Source organism: Grampus griseus (assembly GCF_964374135.1).
Source record: "Grampus griseus genome assembly, chromosome: 3".
In the NCBI taxonomy this organism is placed as follows: domain Eukaryota; kingdom Metazoa; phylum Chordata; class Mammalia; order Artiodactyla; family Delphinidae; genus Grampus; species Grampus griseus.
Window position 1 is genome coordinate 122,517,310 of NC_139019.1, and position 20,904 is coordinate 122,538,213.

The 20,904-nt window shown below is 42.4% G+C and overlaps 1 protein-coding gene across 5 annotated transcripts in view; it reads right to left on the reverse strand.

The window, feature by feature from the left end:
* Positions 1-20,904, reverse strand: part of PPP2R2B (protein phosphatase 2 regulatory subunit Bbeta) — a gene marked incomplete at its 5' end in the record, with an annotated part of 454,413 nt that overhangs the window by 61,281 nt on the left and 372,228 nt on the right. For all 5 annotated transcript variants that reach the window (XM_082651306.1, XM_082651307.1, XM_082651305.1 and 2 more), the window contains one exon: positions 814-991. In XM_082651306.1, coding sequence (XP_082507432.1) covers positions 814-991 — 178 coding nt within the window. The remainder of the gene's footprint in view (positions 1-813; positions 992-20,904) is intronic.

A 20,904-nucleotide genomic window follows, 5' to 3' on the forward strand; every position in this document is an offset into this window, starting at 1 on the left:
TGAATAAATGACCGATTTTTAATATTAAATAGAGGGTCAATATAGTAGGGTGAGAATACTGGGTCAGTTACTCATTCAGCAATTGTCTCGACTTCTCTAAATTTTAGCTAAACAGAAGATAATAATACAACCCCATAATGTCAATATGGGGTTGTTATATCAAATATACTCTTGGCAGGTAGAGACTGAAGAAGTGTGATGGGGACACGAGCATTGCTAATAAAGTTTGGTTTTCTGATCTGGATGCTACTTGCACAGGAGTGCTCTGTCTGTGAAAATTCATCAAGCTGGACAATAATGATATATGCATCTTTCAAAATAGATTCTATGCATTATATTCCCAGTTCAGTGCTTGGAATTCAATAAATGGCAGCCATTGTTATTTTCATTATTACGACACAATGGAAACCATCTCCTGTGTACCTGTGGTCCATAATGTCCATATAGGCCATTTGTGAATCCATTAACAAGAGGAAGGAACCCTACACTGAACTCTAAGGTCTGGTCTTATAGTTGATAAAGTCAAATCTAGTTTGTAATTCATGACCCATAAATGCCTCTGCATGAAGGGATTGAATCAGAGTTCTAATCCAGAGGTAGCCCTGGTCCACTACTTGTAATTCAGTACTTCCTTAACTTTGTTCAGATGAATGAGTATCACAGATGCCAATGTAATTTAAAAGGGAACAGTTTTCCACAAGTTCTAGGTCTTCAATTGTGATTGCCCTTTCTATTCCACTTTCCCCCAAGCTTGCTCATACCTGAATACTCTTGATTCAAGCCAACTGGTTATTGGCCCTAAAGAAAGGATACTAAAACTTTGATTGGTTATTTCAAAGTTCCATAGGTTAATCCTCAGGTCATCAGCTGACATGTAGGTTTCATAGTCGCTGTTGACTGATATGGAGTTGATGTGATATGTGTGTGCGTTGGCAAATACTCTTCGCGGGGTGGCCTCCACCATCAGGTCCATGGGTCTCAGGACAGGCACCTGGAATGCAAGGGAAACAAATCACTTCAGAACCCAGAGCTCTTTACTAGGAAAAGAGTGTGCATGTTTATGTCCTTTATTGTCATATACAAAATCATGACTACGTCAAAGGAGTTCTGAGCTGGAAAAGGAGATTGATAAATTACATGTTGTTCCTATTCCCTTTGGTTCCTTTTAGTTTTATTCCTTCCTCAAAAATGTCACCATCCTTTAGCCCTGATGGGCACTTTCATCCTTTATAGATTCTAAGATGTTTTTCAAGTGGCCCTCAAAGTGGCCTCATCTCAGGGGAACTTAGAATCCACTGTGGGGTCATTAGCTTCCAGAGCTGTTGTTCCAGATTGTTTGTTTTTTAACCATGAAATCTTTTTTTTTTTTTTGCGTTACACGGGCCTCTCACTGTTACACTGTTACACTGGCCTCTCCCGTTGCGGAGCACAGGCTCCGGATGCGCAGGCTCAGCGGCCATGGCTCACGGGCCCAGCCGCCCCGCGGCATGTGGGATCCTCCCGGACCATGGCACGAACCCATGTCCCCTGCATTGGTAGGCGGACTCTCAACCACTGCACCACCAGGGAAGCCCCATGAAATCTATTTTTGAAAGGAAGTTGTAGGAAAATTTTAGAAACGTCTAGTTCAACTGAGATTAAAATTTATCCTTCATGGCTTTGGAGGTCTAGACCCCATCCTGGCTTTATCCTCAATCCTTAAGGGAATTTTGGGAAAGCGTATAATCACCCAAATTTCTAGTATCCCAAATTCAGCCATTAATATATAGGGCACCCATTGACATCCTTGGTTTAACCTGTTGTCTTGGAGTACCAACAAGGCAGTGTCCACTTGCACATCAAAACTGTCCTCATTTGGACAATAAATTATATGGTCATCTTACTGGTATATGAAGGATAATCAGTAAATATTTGTTAAGTGAGTGAGTAAGAATACGTGAGTAAATGTTACTTTCCCCATGGGTCAGAGAATCAGGCAGTTAAATATAGTTTTGCACACAAGAAGCTCTTCCTGGCAAATGGGAACAAAGACCAACCTCTGTTCTGACTCCCTCGTTGAATTCAAGGGCACTTCTGCCTACACCTGGCTGAACTGGCTCCTGAGAAAGTAGTGGGAAAACTAACGCCTCAGAGGAGACAGACTAAAACACAATGCAACAAACACAAAACACGGGCCCGGCCCTTTAACAGAAATGAGAAAATAAAAGCACCAAAAGCTGTTTGCTTTTCAGGGAAGTCATCTCTTGCAACTGAGCCCTGATTTGATAGCAGGTGGTCGATCAAGACTTCAAATTCTGGATTTCTGTCAACCCAGTGGGTGAGGGGAAGAAGGCGGAAACAAAGGTTAAATTTTGTGGAGTGCAGTCACCTCAACAATATAACCTTTTAGAAAACAGAATTCTCCCAGCTCAGTCTTGAAGGATTTTGAGGTAGTTTTTAAGTTAAATGAACAATTCAGAGGAATCACAGAATTCTGTGCAAATGTGGCAGTGGATATCCTGGAAACCAGAGGAGCTTGAGATGCGGATGTAGGAAGAGCCAGGGGTCCTCTGAAAAGCAGCAGTGGGATGGGAGGGAAAGTCTTTGAGAGCCCTCCACCCTGTTCTGGATAATGGTTCTATAGTATAAGCCCAGGAATGGCAAGAACTAGGAGCCCTGGGTTCTGACCACAGATTCGCCCCTCACTGACAGGCTGTGTGACCTCGGGCCATTGTCCTGCCCCTTCTGGGCTCTGGTTATATTATCTGAAATACTCACTGTGCCCTACTTATCAAGAAGGTTTGGATCTGTTGAGATGATTTGCCCTTCAGTTCAACCTCCCACTCACCCTTTCAGCAACATTTGCTTGAGCTCTGTACAAGGTCCTGGGGGGTTCAACTGGTGAGCAAAACCAGACACAGGTCCTGCCTTCATATGGCTGGTCCAGTTGGTAGAGGTAGGTACAAAATCATCTCATAATAAAATGTAGTAAGTACATTTTATTTGTAGTAAGTACAAAAGGAGAGGAAATAGCATTAAGAAGGATTTCACCTGGTCAGGGAGGTCTGGAGAAGTTTTGCTGAGGAAGTAAGAATTGGTTGCTTAAAGTATGAGAAGGGGTTTACTGGGCCAGGAGGGGGAGGAAGAATGCTCCGTTCAGCGGAAAGAGCGTGTGCAAAGGCCCCGTGGTGAGGGTAAGGCAAGAATGAAAGATCGATGGGTCAATGTAGTTGAGACAGAGAGTGATGAGAACCATGGTGGAAGATGAAGTGACAGGGGAGGTAAGAGGCAGGCCCCAGGAAAGATTTTTGCCATCATCCTAAGAGAAATGGGAAGAAATCAGAAGATTTCCAATGATTTTGATATGATCAGGTTCAAAGTTTTGATGAGATCATTTCTGATGTACACTGGAGAACAAGTTAGAGGATGAATGAAGCAGAACTTTGAAAAGGATGGTGATATACTATCGAATGCCAAATGAGAGTGTGTCTGAGTTAAGGCTTTGTAATGGATAAGAAAAGTACCTTTGCCCTTAGGAACTCTCCTGCAAATATTTATTGGGCATTGACTCTGCGTCAAACATTCTTCATACACCATCTCAGTAATTGTTTCAACAACTCTGTGAAATAGATACTAGTAATACAAAGTACTACTACAAAGAGAAAACTCAGGCTCAGAGAAGCTAAGTCACTGGCCCAGAGTTGCCCAGCTATAGGAGGCATAGCCAGAATTTGATCCCAGAGTCTATCTGACTGCAAATCTAGTGCTTTTTCCACTGTATCACACCACACTCAAAGAGCATGCATGGTAAGATGTGATCAATGCTCTGTAAGGGATACGAGTACAGTGCCCATAGAATTTATGGAATCAATGGATTATTGGTAGTAATAATGGTAGTGGTAGTCATAGAATTCTGTGGTTAAGCTGCCTCTAGAAATCTCAGTTTGGTGCTGTAGGTGTTCATGTGTGCTTTCAGAGACACACGCCTGCTCTCGCGGTTTGTCATAAAGGAACTCCCCACCTGGAGCTTTTGAGCTCTGCCCAGCCCCGCAAGGTAGTAGAGCTCAAAGCAGGCTCCCCAGGGCTGTGGAAGAAACGGAATCTGTGAGGACTTCCTGTGGCTTTTCCTCAACTCTTCCCTGGGCCTCCTTCATTACCACGCACTGTCCGCAGAGGCTTCCCGTGGCTCTGGTGGCAGGGAAGGGAGCATGACAGCCAGGATAAAGAGGCATTACTAAGCGGTAACTGCCAGCCCAGAGTTTCAGTTTAATGTGATGGGGCTGCGTGCTAATTCAGGCTGACATATTGCATGATGTGGCACTTTATGGGGAAGCTCCGGGTAGGTATCTGAGGAGGGAGTGCTAATGGTTTGCCCAGATAAGGCAGGGGATGAACGTCACTCATGATATTCCAACACCATTCCCATGCCCAGGTCAAGGCTATCCACTGCCCAGTGACACCCCTCACAAGAAGGAAGAGGGAGGAAAGGCAGTTCAAGCTGGACAGTGACCAGTGAAGAAACCCTGATGGGACTGTGTTTTCTACTACTCTTCTTGGGGCCAGGCAGGGAGAAGAGTGGGACACAGCTCCTTGAGTTCGGCTTTCCCCGTAAGATCATGGAGGGCTTCCTGTAGTAGCAGTCACTGCGTTACAGCACCCCTGCCCTTCAGCCCTCTCAGTAGCCGACCTCACAAGGAAGACTCCTTGTTTGCCATTTTACAGGAAAGGTGAAGTATCCTGTCCGATGTCACACAGAGAGGAAGATGAGGGGCTCAACTTGGACAATTTGGTTCCTGCGTGAGCACACGTAACCACGGTTACAAATGAAACCCTTAGGCTGAAATATGAGAATGTCATCTCTGCAAGTCAAAAATTGTCAAAGCTCAGTAATTTCACGTGGTTCAGCCTAACAGTTTGAAAGGCTTGTGCCATATGCATGTGACACTGAATCACGGAACACTGAACCTTGGAAGGGCCATGAAAGCCTCTTTCAAGGCTGTCGTGTGTGTTTTGCGGGGGGGCAGAGTGGGAGGCCATGGTGTCTAGGCCTTACCCTCTTCATCATTCCTGGTAATATTTTTGGATTCTCAATCAATATCCTGCTTAAATAACTATTTCTGTGGTTAAGGAAATTTTGAGACCAAGTGGCCCAGATAGTTCCTAAGTTCTGCAGATGAGGAAATCAGGAGCCCGAGAGGGGACATGCCACGTCTATGGTCACCCAGTTGGGGTTGTCAACACAGCCTGGGTTTCTGCCACTCATCCCAGAGCTTCCCTTCCTCTGCCCCCTGACAGCAGGTGCCTGAGTCATTCTCCACAGAGCCAGACAAACTCCAGGATCAAACCAGGACCTTCAAATGGTAGTTCAAACCCTCTTTTCTGAGATATCTTGGCAGTGGCCGTGGGCCTAGACTCATCCCTGAGACAAGGCTGGTGCTGCATTGTGCTTGCGAATGAGAATGGGGGTCAGCCCTCGGCCCTCGCAGGGTACAGGTGGTTCTGGACTGCGATGCCGGAATTCATGGCCTTCCCTCAGGTGCCTCATACTCCTCCCTGACCTTGATTCAGTTTCTGCTCATCGCCTGGAGCCTGATTCTGAAGGACGAGCACCCTGGCCTGGTTGGCAAGACGACATGCATCGTGTTAGAGTATCAGGCCAGATAATGTCCCAGGGCCCAAGAGAGCAGCCTGAGAGTCTAACCTGCCACGGGGCTTACAGAGATGTGTCTCAGCTGGGGTGTTCGTGGATGAGAGGAGCCCGGAGCACCCCGTGGCTCCCTCCCTCACATCACTCAGGGCTCTGTTCAGTGATCACCCCCCGAGAGAGGCGCTCCACGCCCACCCCACCTCGCATAGCACACCCTCCACTCGCCATCCTCTGACCCAGCTGACCGCTCATAATGTTAAGTAATTCATCAGTGAACCCTCATCAGTATCCTATCATTTAGCTTGGTGGACAATATGATCTCTGCTGCACAGATGAGGAAACAGAGGCCAGAAAGGTTAAGTAATCTGTATTAAGTCACACAGCTCATACTCATGCCCGGCACTTCCGACTCTGGAGTCTAAGTCCTTGGCTGCTGTCCTCTGGGCTTGGAGGATCACCCTCAGGTGTGTGGGAGAGATAAGTACGCACGTGGATGTCTCAGTGCAGGTGCACTGCCCAGGACAGTGTCAGCCAGACGGGCCCCGTGTCTGCTTGGGGAGCTCAAGGGGGACCTCAAAAAGGACAGGACTAGTAAGCGAGCAGGAGGTGAAGGGTTTGTGGGAATCCACCAGGCAGAAGTTGGGGGCGGGGAGGGGAGGAAGCTGTGCTCTGGTCAGAGGGACCGGCGTGTGCAGAGTTCGGAGGGGACGGAGCAAAGCGCATGCGTGCAAGTGTGTGATTCTGTGCGTTTCTGGGCATGGGGGGCAGTCAGCGATTTTTGTTATTCACTCAGAACATGGAATCAATTCCTCCTCTATATCAGACATGAAGAAAACCTGAGCTGGGTGAGGGCGTGCAGGATGGACGTCATGCTATGTGAGGTGGGGTGAGGATGGAAGGCCTCCCTCAGGGGATGACGCTTGAGCAGAGAGCTGAATGGAGGGAGGGCGCCAGCCATGTGGCTTTCTGGGAAGAGCATTCCAGGCAGAGGAAACAGCAAGTGCAAAGGCCCCGAGGTTGGAATGTGCTTAGAGGGTAGGAGGAACAGTGAGGATCCTTTGTGGCTGGAGAGCAGTGAGCAGGGAAGGAAAGTGGTAGGAGATATAGAATAAGTAGTCAGGGCTGGATCACAGGTGTAACTGTGGGGATGAAGAAGGCTCAGGGAGGTGCAGGGAGCTGCCCAATACGGATCCCCCTCCGTGTTAAGAAATCCCCTTCTCCTTGCTCTCTTTCCCTTCCCTCTCCCCTCCTTCTGTCTCTCCCCACCTCTCTTTCAGTTTTCCTCCCTTCAAGACTTTCTCATTATCTTTCCTGCCTCTCCTCTTGGGAAATACAGGATCATCTGTCACCTCTCAGAACCCATTTACTAACAAAATGAATGTCGTTGTCATTTGGCTTGTTTGGTGACCACAGGGGTGATGCGTCACAGTCTTCCACGGCACCTAAGCAGGTGTTGGCGGGTCACGAAGCCCCCTTCAGAGACATACGATGAAAGAGGAGCAGAGTCCTGGAAGCCCCTGAGGACCCCACTTTAAACGACACCTGAGAAAATGCACAGCAGGGAGAGAGGCTAGAGGTGAGGGCTCTTTACAGAGGAAAAACAACAGCTGTGCTCACCGTGGCAACATCCAGTGCCCCTGTAAGTTGATGGATTCAAGGCAAGAGTCTGAGAGAGAAGAGACGGCCGGACAGGAGCTCAAGAAAAGAAAGAAGATGGAGCCATGGAGAAGAAAGGAGAGAGGTGTCCATCAGTACAAGGATGTGAATGGATTTCAGCTATTTTGCAACTCTGGGTCAAATCTGATTGAGTTCAGCAGACAAACATGTGAATACCCTTGGAATATTAAGTGCAATCAACATAATCAACATGAAATTTGAAGAAACTGCTATCAATTTTTTTTTTTTTTTTTTGAAGTACGCGGGCCTCTCACTGTTGTGGCCTCTCCCGTCGCGGAGCACAGGCTCCGGACGTGCAGGCTCAGCGGCCATGGCTCACGGGCCCAGCCGGTCCGCGGCACGTGGGATCTTCCCGGACCAGGACACGAACCCGTGTCCCCTGCATCGGCAGGCGGACTCCCAACCACTGCGCCACCAGGGAAGCCCAGAAACTGCTATCAATTTAAATTCATGCTTGCTCCCTATCTTCTTGTCAGTATTCAACAGATGCTCCCCACTGCTTTCCCCAATAACTGAGTTACTCTATATTGAGACTGACAGGACATATTCAAGCCTGGTGTTACAGGGGTTCCATGTCATCAGTTAGGAAGTTCACGTAGGAATGTTATGCCCACACACTGGCCCCAGATAAAACCTTCCATAAACATTCATTAAGCATTTACTACGTGCTGGGCAGTTACCACACAGCGTATCCTTATAAAGCTTAGTGGGGGCAGAGAATACACAACCCCCTACCCACCCCTTCTTGTTCACAACCAGCCCTTTTGGGAAGCTGAAACCATGTTTGTTTGATCCAGAAAAGAAACAGGTAGGAGCTGTCCACCTTTCCCTTGGTGCAGGGAAACCCTGACCCTGGTGCTTTGGGACCACAGGTTCAAGGCCTGGTGGGGAATCTGGGGTGATAATACCATTCCATCCAGAGGCCCTAAATGGTCTCTAAACCATTTCCAATGGAGGAAAGGGTAGAAAGTTCCAGATTTCAGCCTCACTTCAAGTTTGCCACCTTGCCTCTCCTGGGCTTCCTTTAAAAAATATCCTCTGTGACTCTCCAACGATAATGACTGTAGGTTTGGGATAAAGCCAATAGCTAAAGAGCATCCAGACTTCATTGCCAAGGAAGAGGGAGTGAGTCATCTTGAAGATGGGAGAGCCAGTGGGGTCCTGCTATAAATATCCCTGTTCCAAAGCAACCCAGCTTAGCGGTGCAGAGCAGCTGTCTTCAAACAGGAGAATGTTATGACTTCCCAAGAGCTATCTGGAACAGTTTTAAAGGAAACCACTTCCCCATCTCCAACTTAATATAATTCCCTTCTTAAAATCAAATCATGTCAGGACATACCCACAGCCTAGGTTCTCCTTCTCACATTTGGAAAAGAAACAAACCTTCCCCATCCTGAATCTTACTGTGGGGCGCTATCCAAGGTATAAACACTTCAGGGAGGGACAAGCAGACGACACCTTTAATCAAAGCCCCACAAATGCCCCGCCCTCAGCTCATTATAATATGAATTTCTAATCAAATTTTACTTCTTATGTTTAATCATAATTTTTCAGAATTGCATGTTTTATGTTGTTTTGGTCAATTGTGTTCTATTAATAATTTTAGAGACAATTAAATCCACAAGAGAATTTTAAACTCTTACAGTCATACAGTCATAGGGAGGGAAAAAAACTACCTATTTTTCATTGTAGAAATGATAAAAAGAAGCATTTAACATTTATTTGGGGGAAGCGCAGTGAAAAATACGTAATTAAAGAAGAAAAAGGAAAAACAGAAAGTTCTGACTTTTAAAGAACCTGTTCATTATTCTTTTAATGGACATTGATGGGTATCCAGTTACAATGGTATTTAAATTCCATGGGAGGCATTAAAAAGGTGATATAACAGTTTTATTTTAAACTGCCTATGTTTAAAATACTCCTGAAATCACATCCTCTGTAAGTATTTAACATTCTGATGGAAGTGATTATTTGCCTACTTAAAAATGCTCAAGAAGCTATGTGGCTTTTCAAAATTCTTCTAGTGGGTACACAAGCACAAAATTCTTCTAGTGGGTACACAAGCACAAAAGTTGCATGGTGTTAAAGAGTTTTTAGAGTCACACAGACCTGGGCTTGAATCTTGGCTGGTCTATTTACCAACCATGTGGCCCTGGGCTTGTTACTTCATCTTTCTCCATTTCAAGGCTCCCTTCCACAATGTTAGAGGTATAGCAGCTCTCTGTACCTCTGTTGAGAAAACTTAGCACATGGCCTGATACATACCATCTACCAAAGAGACATTTCTGGAGAGCTTACTTTTGCCAAATTGTGCTAAGCTGTATGTATACCGTGTGTATACCATGTTATTGAATCTTCACATTGACCTTAAGAGGTGGATACTAATACTGTTCCCACTTTACAGGTTTGGATCCTGAGGCAAATGAAGGGGTGAAACTTGCTCGAGGTCATACAGGTACTTGGAGGTGGAGCTACCTTTGAACTTGACCATCTGGCTCGAGCCCCTATGGTAGTTATCACTAGAATCCTTCACATTAACATTCAGTTGTTGAAAAAATGGTCCGTTCTGAGAGACCGCCTAGGGAAGATTTTCTGAATTTTTCTACAGGCTGTGGGGGTTTAGGAATCCCTCCCATCCACCCTAGGGATTTCAGTCATGATTATAGAACTTAGCAATGCTCAGGAGAAGTGGCCAGCGGAATGACTGGGCATTGGGTAGCAATTAACTTTGTTGGGAGAAAAGGTGGAAGGCTTTTCTGGTTGGGAGTTTTCCTAATAGCTTCTGTCCACACTGTCATGAAAACCTTGTACAATATGGTCGTTCATCCAATTATCAAACCAACCTGGGGGGCACAGTCTGGCATTCTGTATAACCATTATCAGAGGGTAATTCAGTGTAACAAACCGAATCGAGTATGTACAAAGACTGTCAAATAAAATAAACCACTCACAAATTAAATTACTTCCCATTTTCAGTGGGAAGAATGCCAGTCATTTTTCATTTAAAAAATATGCATCTTAATTCCATTTTTTAAGAACATGAAAAGAAGCCTGTAAAGGCCTCTTCTGCTGTCTGTATTGAGGTTCATCTTCCCTAGGCCCATCTCTCCTGGTCCTGGGACCTGTTCTCTCGGAGAATTAATGGGGCATTAAGCCTCACCCTGGTCAGAACACTTGTTTCCTCCATGGATCAACGGTGGATGGAGCTCAGAAAGCAGGAGTGAGAGGTTGGCTCCAGTTTACAGAGACATATCAGAGCTGTTGTTTCCAGAATGAAACTGCCACTCAACACCACCCCCGCCAAACCCCCAGTGAATCCCATCCAAATAATATAATTTTTAGATTTCCTGGATCACACCCTTCAACAGCCTCAATATGTCCCTGAGTTCTTCTTTTACTGGCTTTGTTAAATAGATTGAAACAAGCCTGAGAGGAAAAACCCCTTTGGACCAAATCAGGCTTTGTGCTTCAGGGTCTTGAATATCTTAGGATTATATTCTTTGACACACATTAAGTGTCAGTCACTGCTCTGGGCGGTACGTGTACAGGGTGAACAAAGCAGATTCGTTGCAACACTTAAAGTCTAATAGGGAAGAAAGACATTAATGACTTGAGGTAGACACATTGTTACACACTGTCGCTGATGCTGTAAAGAGATGTGTATTGTTTCAAGAGAGGAAAAAATATTCTTTCATGAAATGAAACAGGGGCTCTAATTTAGATTGGGGAGTTAGGTCCATTGCTTTTTGAAGAAGTGACGGCGCCCTCAATTCCAAAAGCAGAGCCAGAAGCATTGCTTTTCACTGGGGGCCATCTGGCAATGTCTGGAGATATTTTTGATTGTCACAATGGGGCCTATACTACTGAGTAGAGGCCAAGGATGATGCTAAAAGCCCTACGATGTACAGGACAGCCTCTAGCCGCAAAGAATTATCCGGCCCAGAGATGTGGGGATATATGTCTATGTATAACTGATTCACTTTGTTATCAAGCAGAAGAAGCTAACACACCATTGTAAAGCAATTATACTCCAATAAAGATGTTAAAAAAAAAAAAAAAAGAATTATCCGGCCCCAAATGTCAACAGTTCTGAGACTGAAAAATCCAGTTCTTAAGGAAACCTTTCTGGAATAGTCTAAATCAAAGGTGGATAAAAGAAACCCAGTATTAACGTCCACAAGAGGCAGCAAAAAGTTTCAGTCCATAAAGATCTTCTGGTTTAAAAAGTCTTTATATATTCATAAAATATAGGAAAGATCGATCATCCATCCATCCATCTATCTATCTATCTATCTCTCAGAGACTTATCCCTTATTGCCAGCTACAAGAATAACACACAACCCAAAAAAAAAAAAATACCTGGGGAATTAATACATATTTTTTTAAACCCAGTGCATCAAAGATGGTTTTTATGGCAGACTAACAATTTCATGCTCTCAGTGTCTTTGACTCCTTTTGGCCTCTCTACAGAAAAGAGAGGAAAAATATCTTTCCCTCAGAAGATGAACTCACTCTCTAATTACCAGCCCATGCAGCAGCCTGTAATTCTGCCAGTTTTATCTTGTTTTTTTCTCCCAGACACTTCCATTTTCTGCCAACATTGCTATTTCTCAAAGCGTGTTTCCCTGCATTCTGAAAGGCATGTTCACTGCCTTTCCTGTTATTTCCCTTGATGTTTCACATTGTGTAATTCTACAGGAAAAAAGGAGACATCTTAAAATATCACAGTAGAGGAAAATTTCAATTAACGTTTATAGGTGGGGAAGGGGATGGGATGGGAAGAGGCAGTGGTTTAAGTCTGGTTAGGATTAATCACAAAAATTGTTTTAGTTTTATTTTTTAACTGTTCTTGATGTAAGTTTTTCTGAAATCTGCCCACACGCTTTCTCCTATTAACAATGAGGATAAATATCACTGAATCTTTGATGATCAAGGATCAACAAGACCTCAGGAGTATCACACTGTATTCTGTCATTCACTACTGCGGCTTATACAGATCTAAGAAGATAAGTATAAATTTGATATAAACTTAAAGAATCTTAGAGTTGGAAGTTATTACACTAAGAAAGTCATCAGTGTCTCTACACTAAAGAAGTCATTACACTAAAAAGGTGTGGGTGTACACAGAGCTGCATCTCTAAGACCTTTGAAACACGGCCTCACATATGTAGGAACAAAGCTATATACAGAACTAAACTGTGTCAGTTCTGCCTACTATGGTGGTAGTGGTTACTAGTGACATTCTGATTTAGGAGCAAAGTGACTTTTCAGGATTGCATCATCTGGTTCCCGTCCCTGGGTGCACATTAGAATCAAATGAGGCTTCTTATTGAAAACTGATGCCTGGGCCCCACCACTGGGTGGTGGTGTTGGGGAGTGTTGTTAAGTCAGAATGCCTGGGAGGTGAAACCCAAGTACTAGTGCTTGGAAAGCCTGTGGATGACCGATATGTAGAGCAAAGGCTGAGAGTCAGTGAATTGGAGGGGGTAAATGGAGGAGCTTCCGTACAACAGACTCTTAACCATGGTTGGAGTATGAGATTATACGAGTTCAAAATTATTTTTAGAGTTCTATACTGATTGAGGTTTTTATGTTATATTTTTCTAAAAACCTCTGATTTTAATAAATGGATTAAAAGGTAACAATTGATGGAAGGTAAAAATGACAGGAAAGGGTTACTATTTGTAATATATAAAAAAGTTCCCCCCAACTGATAAAAAGACAACTCAGTAAAAATATGGGCAAAAGGAAATGGACAGAACATTTAGAAAAAGCTAGAAGGAAATCACCAAGAAATATATAGAAATACGCCCAACCTTATTAGTAGTCAAGGAGATGCAAAATTTTTAAATCTTTAATCTTATAGAAGATTCTTATTAATCTTTCATCTTATACAAATTTTAGTATATGCAACTACTGTTCTAAGCCTTTTCTAACGATTAATTCATTTAATACACAAAACAATTTTATGAGGTAGGTATTCATACCATACCTCTTTTTACAAATAAGTGTAACTAAAATACAAGGCAGTAACGTGTCTCAGCTTAAAGTCACACAGCTAGTGCTTGCTGGAGCTCAGATAGGCACTTGGGTGTTCTGGCCAAGAGAACCCTTATCCTTAAGCACTATCCTACCCTCCCTTCTCAGTAGTATCTCTACTGGGATGTGCAAAAATTACAATGACTGATCACATTCTATCCTGGAGATAGTATGAGGAAATGGGTACTTGCTGGTGGGAGTATGAATGCAACAAGATTTTCAGAAGGTGATCTGGAAGTAGTTATTAAAATACATAATGTGCACATCTTTCGACTTAGCAAAACCTACCTTAATGGAAACTATCCTATAAAAACTAAACATTGGTTTATGATGATATATGTTTGAGATCATTTATTGCAGCACTGTTAGTTACGATGACATTGTAACAAAATCTGGAAATAAGGTGACTGTCTACGAATAGGGGACTGGTTTAATAAGTCATAGTATACCCACACTTTAGAATATCGGCAGCTGCTTCAAAGAAGATGAATGACCAGGAGGGATGTTTATATTACTGAGCAGAGTAGTGTGTATAGTATGATCTTGAGTTTGTAGAAACAAAACAAAATCAAATCCATCCATTAAGGTTAATACGTGTTTGTGTAGACATAGAGAAAGGTACGGAAGGACACACACCAAACTAGTAACATGAGTTACCTTAACATGTGGGGTCACGATATAGCACTACCTGACTTGTTGCTATAACCCTGTATTAGTTTTGTAATGTAAAAGAAAAAAGAAGGGAAATCCTTGCCTCTCATGTCCAGCCAGGGCGGGATTCTCAGGATTCTTCAGCCTGCACTGGACTCTTCCTGGGAAAGCATAAGTAGCTCTAAATCAGCAATGGCTTCCTCATTCCTTTGAATTTAGATCTGCTTTCCTTAACTGTCCACCTGTTAGTTCCCTGGCTTGACAGAGAGCCAGTCTACCCCTTCCTCTATGCAAAAGCCCTCCAGATTTTTGAGGACAGACCTCAACCCATCCCACTCTCCATTCAATTAGACCAAGACTTAGCCTCCAATCTTTACTCCTCACCAGTGGTCAGGGCTGGGTCACCTCTACCGACGCTTTGCCTTACTGAACACAATCTACCAGAGTTCGGAACACAGAAGGACGTGTATTCTTCTATACGGTACAAGACGTGTGCTTTCTACTCAGACAGCTTAAAACGGATTTACTTTTATCATAGTCCATATTGCAGCGTCAACTAAAATTTCCAGGTCTTCTTTCAAATAAGTTAATGTCAAGTCAAACCTTTTCTACTAACTACTTTGAACGTGAATGTGATTTCCTCAGTTCTCTTCCCTAGGGTTTATCCTTTTCTCTTAAAAGTGAAATGCAGGAATAGGAAAGAGTATGTATGTGAATGTAGGAATCTAATGAATTGTGGATTCTGGATAATGGCATTTTCCTGCATAATGAAGATGATGGCTCAGCAGACGGGTGAATGCGCTAGGTATATGGAGAAGACAATGACAGTGTTCTGAAGTTTGGCTGGAGGGTGGGAGGACCTTAAATCCTCCGTTTCCCAGTGGCAGGGCTGAATTTGAAGTGTAATGATCCTGGCAAATAAAGTTGTCACGTGAAGTGGGCGGGGGAAGACATAACTCTCCAGGAGAAGGTTTGCTAGTTCCAAGGAGAGAAAGCAGGAACGGGCCAAGAACAGAGGTGCAGGAATGGGACAAAGAAGAGCAAAGAGTGTTTGAGAAAAGCAGCTGCACACAGGACTATAAAGAAAAAAGGATGGCAAGCCTCCAGGGATGGGAACGGGGAAAGAGAGAAAAAAGCAGGCTGGGGGCAGGGGGAAGTTCTATTCTAGTCTGGACTCTTTAAAGGCCAAGAAACAGAAACCTTCTCAAACTTACTTAAAACAAAAACAAAAACAACTTAAAAAACAAAAGGATTATTGTAGGAGAGAAAAATCTTGCAGCTTACCAGGACCAAAAACAGAGGATGTGAAATGGAATAGGGGCCTGGGGGGGGGAACTTTACTTTGTCTTTCTGGCTCTGTGTCTGTCTCTCTTAGGGGCCACCTGGCTTCTTAAACTGCTTCTCTCTTCATGTCAGGCCCTCTCTTCTCTCTTTGCCAATAAAAGTTAACTCTGTCTGTTTACCAGTCTGAACATGGCCTTCAGTGAGTCACTCTAGCGCTGACTCCATCCCACTTTCAAACTAAACATGCAGCACTATCAGAAAGGAGAGAAGGGGACAAGCAGAAAGGGAAACACAGTAGGGAGAAAGAAAGACATAGTCAGACTCTTCTAGGGAAGTCTCATCCCTGCCCTTGAACATGCTGCGTTCACAATCACCTCCACACCTTTTCTTACAATGCTCCCCTTTTTCACCCCATTTCCATCTATCCCCCTTCCCTAAGCCTTCCTTGATCGCGATCGCTCCAGAACTCGCCCCATTCCTCATACTGTGTATGCACACAATCCAGTGGAGAATAATCTGATATTTTTAAGAGTTCTAAATTCTAGCTTCCTTCTTCAAATTGGCACTGTTTTGACAGCCTTCTTGGAATCATTTCCTAACTTGAGTTCCTAGTGCTAATAATTTAGACTTCTAACAGTCTCTTGTTCAAAGAGAGTAAAGCACAATTGGTCACTATTCCCTGGATAGAAATTTTATTTTGTTTGGAATGCTGTTATAATTGCCTTTCAATCTTCTTCAAGCAATGAATCCACTGCTTTAACTCTCTCTTATACACTCTCTCCCCGTGTGCCTGTCAATCTTAAGCGGCAATCACGTTTTTTTCAGACTAGCTCATTAAACTGTATTAGACTAAGAGTGTATCCTGAACTGAATAAGATTTGGTAATTACTTCTTCTGGAACAACATACTATTTTGGATGACTTACTCCTGGTCGAGTTTTAACTGACACTTTTATGTTATTATTCACTAAGACCCTGGGGTCTTTTTTACACATTCACTTTGTCTTTCCACATTCTACACACGAATGGTTGAATTTGCTCTCCACAGGCACTAGCTCTGTGCTTTGTCCTCTTAGAACTCTACACCCTTTCTGTCCCCCTCAAGTTTTCAAGGTTGTCATCCATTTCCTTACTCACTCCTGACCTCTTCTTTGCCCCCTGGTTTTGTGAAATGGGAGCCTTTATAATGATGGGGTGGAGAAGGAAGGGTGACGGGGTGGACCTTATAGCCTTTAAGGTTGACTCATAGGATTATAAGCTCCATTAATTTTTTTTCTTCCTGAAGGAAGAAATATGAATTATTTTCTCAAACAGGCAAAGCAGAGGACCTCTTTAAAAACCATAAGGTTCTGAGGCTCACAGTGAAAAGGAAGGGAAAACTAATCATACAGAGGGAAAACAGGACAAATCTGCATTTCATTTAAAATCACTGTAGTTGAACTTCAAATTACTCTACCTCATTCCCACCTACCTCACATTCTATTAAGGACTTATTTTGCCCTTCATCTAGGAATAATTATATACTGAACTGCATCACGTATGCATTAGTATGTGGATTCAAGTACATATGCTTAGCATAAGCCAGAAAAAAAAAAAAAAGGAAGGAAACACATTTGAATAATGTTGACTGTTGCAACTGCATTCCATTCAACGGTTGGAGGCACCCAAGTAAGTGTGACATGTGGGCAGTGGATCTGCTCTTTCCTCAGGCAGATCTGTACAGATATCATCTCCTAGCATCTTGATGTGCTCAATGAGCTACTAAGGTTTAAAGAAGTCTATTTTTTCATAAATGGCCTTCCACATTTGGGGTATAGCTTTATATTGTACATTATTCTTTATATTATGCATATTTTTGTGTAAATATTATTTTGTACAGAGTTTATAAAAAAAACTATGTACACTATATCATATAGGTAATTTAAGGGATTCTTCAAGGATATTTTTATGGGATGACTTTGGAATCTAGCCTGTGCAAAATTGCCCACTTTACTGACTCTTTTTCAGGATCAGCAGAGGCAGGATTCAAACATAATCTGAATTCACAGACCATACTTTTTCTATCACACCAGGAAATCTAAAATCTTGATACTTTTAAGACTCTTCATTAGAATATCCTGGGGATCTTCTATCTTCCTTTGTCAAGGTCTAACTTACAATAAGATATTCTAACACTTGGAAGAGTTAATGTAACTATTTCCAAGTGATATTTGTTGAGCACTTACTAGATGCAAGGCGCTACTGGTATACTACGGCTATGGAATCATCTTTTTCCAAAAGCAGCTCACAAATTGACAAGACAAAACGAAGAGTCCAATCACACAAGAAACTCATCACATAATTTGTAGGCAGGGGTCAATAACAGGGCCTTGTAAGTAATGATAAGGACTTTGGAATTCGTTCTAGGTGATAGGGGAAAATATCTGAGGCTCTTAACAGGGTAATGAATGATCTGATCTATAATTTTAAAACATCATACGAAGTGCAATGTGGTTATCAGATTGTGAAATGTGAGGGGGAAGAGAGTGAGTGAATGTAGGAAGAATAATTGGAAGGCTCTTTTACATGGTAGTGATGGATATAGGTAAGAAACAAGCTAGCTGAACTTGGGAAGGAATTGAAAGAGAAAATAAAACAATTATAGAGATATAAACTGCTTTGAAGGAAGAACAGTAAAACACAGAGAAAAATCTGAAAAATATAGTTATCAACACGGTTTATAAGCATGAGGAAATGACACAAAACAAAGTGGAAAAGTACTAAGACATAAAAATCAGTGGAAAGCAGATTATATTTTCAGAAAAGAAAGAGGATCCAATGTATGTACTATTGTTCGTCATGAAGAGACCAAAAGAAGTGAACAGGAAAAAATACTTAAAATACGTTTTTTAAAAATGCCTGCAACAAAGAGTTAAATCCAAGACTGCAAGGATTGAAAGGGTACAGTATACCAACAAAAAGTGATGAGAGTTAATACCAAGGCATACTCTGGTGAAGTTATTTCACTTCAAGTATAAAGAAGATTTATGGGTTATACAGAGCTTTAAAAATGAGTCAAATTTATAAGAGGTAAAAATAAGGCTGGTTTCAGACTTCTCTCCACAGTAAACCCCACGTCAGAAACAGAACCAAACAGTGTCCACAAAGTTATAAAGATTTTATATTCTTTCGGGCTGTGATTTAGCATAGAAGCAAAATTCTTAAGCAGGCAAAAACTCAGGGAACACCATATTTATGAGCTTCTACTAGAATGTAAGCTCCATAGTGGTAGGGTCTGCTTCCATAGTGTTTTCCATTTTCTCACCAGCACCCAACACACAGAGCATTACACATAGTAGACACTCCACAAATGTTTGTTGATTGAATTTAAAAACTTTTTTATGGAACGAAAATTGGACACTTTCTCATTCAGAGAGTCCCAGACTGTTTTTTTCATCAGAACCACCTGAGAGCTGTTAAAGAGAAAAAGAAAATACGGATTGCCCAGGTTCACACTTTGAGATTCAAACTCAGTTGGGCTTGGGTATCTTGATTTTTAAAAAGCTCCCAAATAGCTGCAGGGAAATTAGCCTAGTGCTTGTCAAACCTCAGTTCTTTTAGCATCCTCTTCAAGTTTTTTTACCTTATCTATTTACCCAGACTATTATTTACTTAATATTTTCTTTAAATGAATCTACTTTTTATAAACTCCATTAGTTTTGATAGGGATCTTTACATCACAGCAATACATGAAAAACTAGTTTTCAATGAACTGCCCAAAAACCAGAAGAATGTTATAAAAATAAATACAACGAAAAAATGTTCTTCCATTCTAGACAGATATGGTAACTTGAAAGGACTCAGAGCTTAAGGCCAGCTCTCAGTTTAAAAAAATTAAGATTTATAAGTGTTATTAGACGGGTTAACACAATATTAACTCAAAGTAAGACTTTGGGCTTCATGTAATCAGAACAATTTTAAAAAGAAATAAAAAGAGAAAAACTTCAGTTATGTGATTCAAAGACAGTTACTTAAAGCTGTCTTGTACCAAGAGAAACATATAGCCCAGACTTTGGGGAACACAGTAATCTTTGAAGGTGACCATCATCGTATCTGGACATTAGGTGATTAATAATATGTTGATTTCAATTATTTATAGGTAACCTACTTTGTGTAAAGCGCAAGTCTGGGTCTTGGGAATAAGACAACAAATGAGATAGGCTCTGTCCTTAGGTTATTCAATGCTATTTCACCTGCCTTTTCACAGAGTTATTTGCATAAACAAAGAGTAGTTCCCCCTTTACCCGTGGTTTTGCTTTCCGTAGTTTCAATTAACTGTAGGCAGCTACAGTCAAAAATATTAAATGGAAAATTCCAGAAACAAACAATTCTTAAGTTTTAAGTTGCACGTTGTTCTGAGTAGCGTGATGAAATCTAGCAGACGTGACTCACCCCTCTGTCCATACGCTGCCCGTGAGTCACGTAGTAGTCCTCTCGGTTATCAAATTGACTGTCGAGGTATCGCAGTGCTTGCATTCAAGTAAGCCTTATTTTACTTAGTAATAGGCCCAAAGCATAAGAGGAGTGATGCTGGCAATTCAGATATCCTCTTACTGTGCCTAATTTATAAGTTAAACTTTACCACAGGTACGTATGCATAGGAAAAAACATAGTATCAATATATTTAGGGCTCTGTACTATCTGCAGTTTTGGCCATCCACTGGCAGCTCTTGAAATATACCCCCTGCAAATAAGGGGGGCCCACTGTAGAGAGCTGGGACCCCTGAATGGTCACTGACTGCGTCTCTCTCACCCATGTATGGCCGCAGCTTCCAAACCCCAAAAAGTGTGGGATTGTGTCTTTTACATTTGCTTCCTATAATCGTAATAGTACCTAATGCTTCCAGAGGGCTGCTATATGCTCTCACCTAATCCTCACAACCACCGTACAAAGCAGGGATGGTAAGTGGTGGTAAACCTCATTTCTCAGATGAGAACATAGAGGCACAGCTCTGACAGGAAGCCCTATCCAGCCTGGAGAGAATAAATCTACCTACCTGACTAGCTGAGATCCTTACTATAGTAAGGCTTTTCTTCTATAGTATTACCTGCTACAGCTATTTAAATCCCATTTCCTTATCCTGGTGTGATCAGAAAAGGAGCACGTGACTCTAATGGTTAAAGGGGAAAATGCAGAGAATCAAGGCAGGTGCAGATGGGCACTGTTGGACCGAGAATTAATTTAAATGATAAGCAAAACAAAGGGAGAGAATAAGGGGAAGATTTCACTGGAGGTTAAGAGAAAAATAATGGGCTCTTTTTCTAAACACAAAAGGAGAATGTAAGTGGTAAAGAAGGAATCCAGGCTGCTGGAGCCTGGCAGGGGGCAATTTATTGATTGACAAGTAAGAATGTGACAAAAAGAAAGACATAAAGGAGGAAAATTATTTGCTGCAGTTCTCACAATGGGAGATGTCCAAGGAGGCAAGAGATGTAAATTTCCCAGGGGAAGAAGATTATGTAGTAAGATGCTTGTCTTCAAGTCCTCAAAAGGCAAAGCACTGATTATTGTTTGTTTGTTTGTTTGTTTTAAAGCATTGGGTTTGATGCTGAACAAGGATCAAATGATACAAGTGGCCCTTGATACTG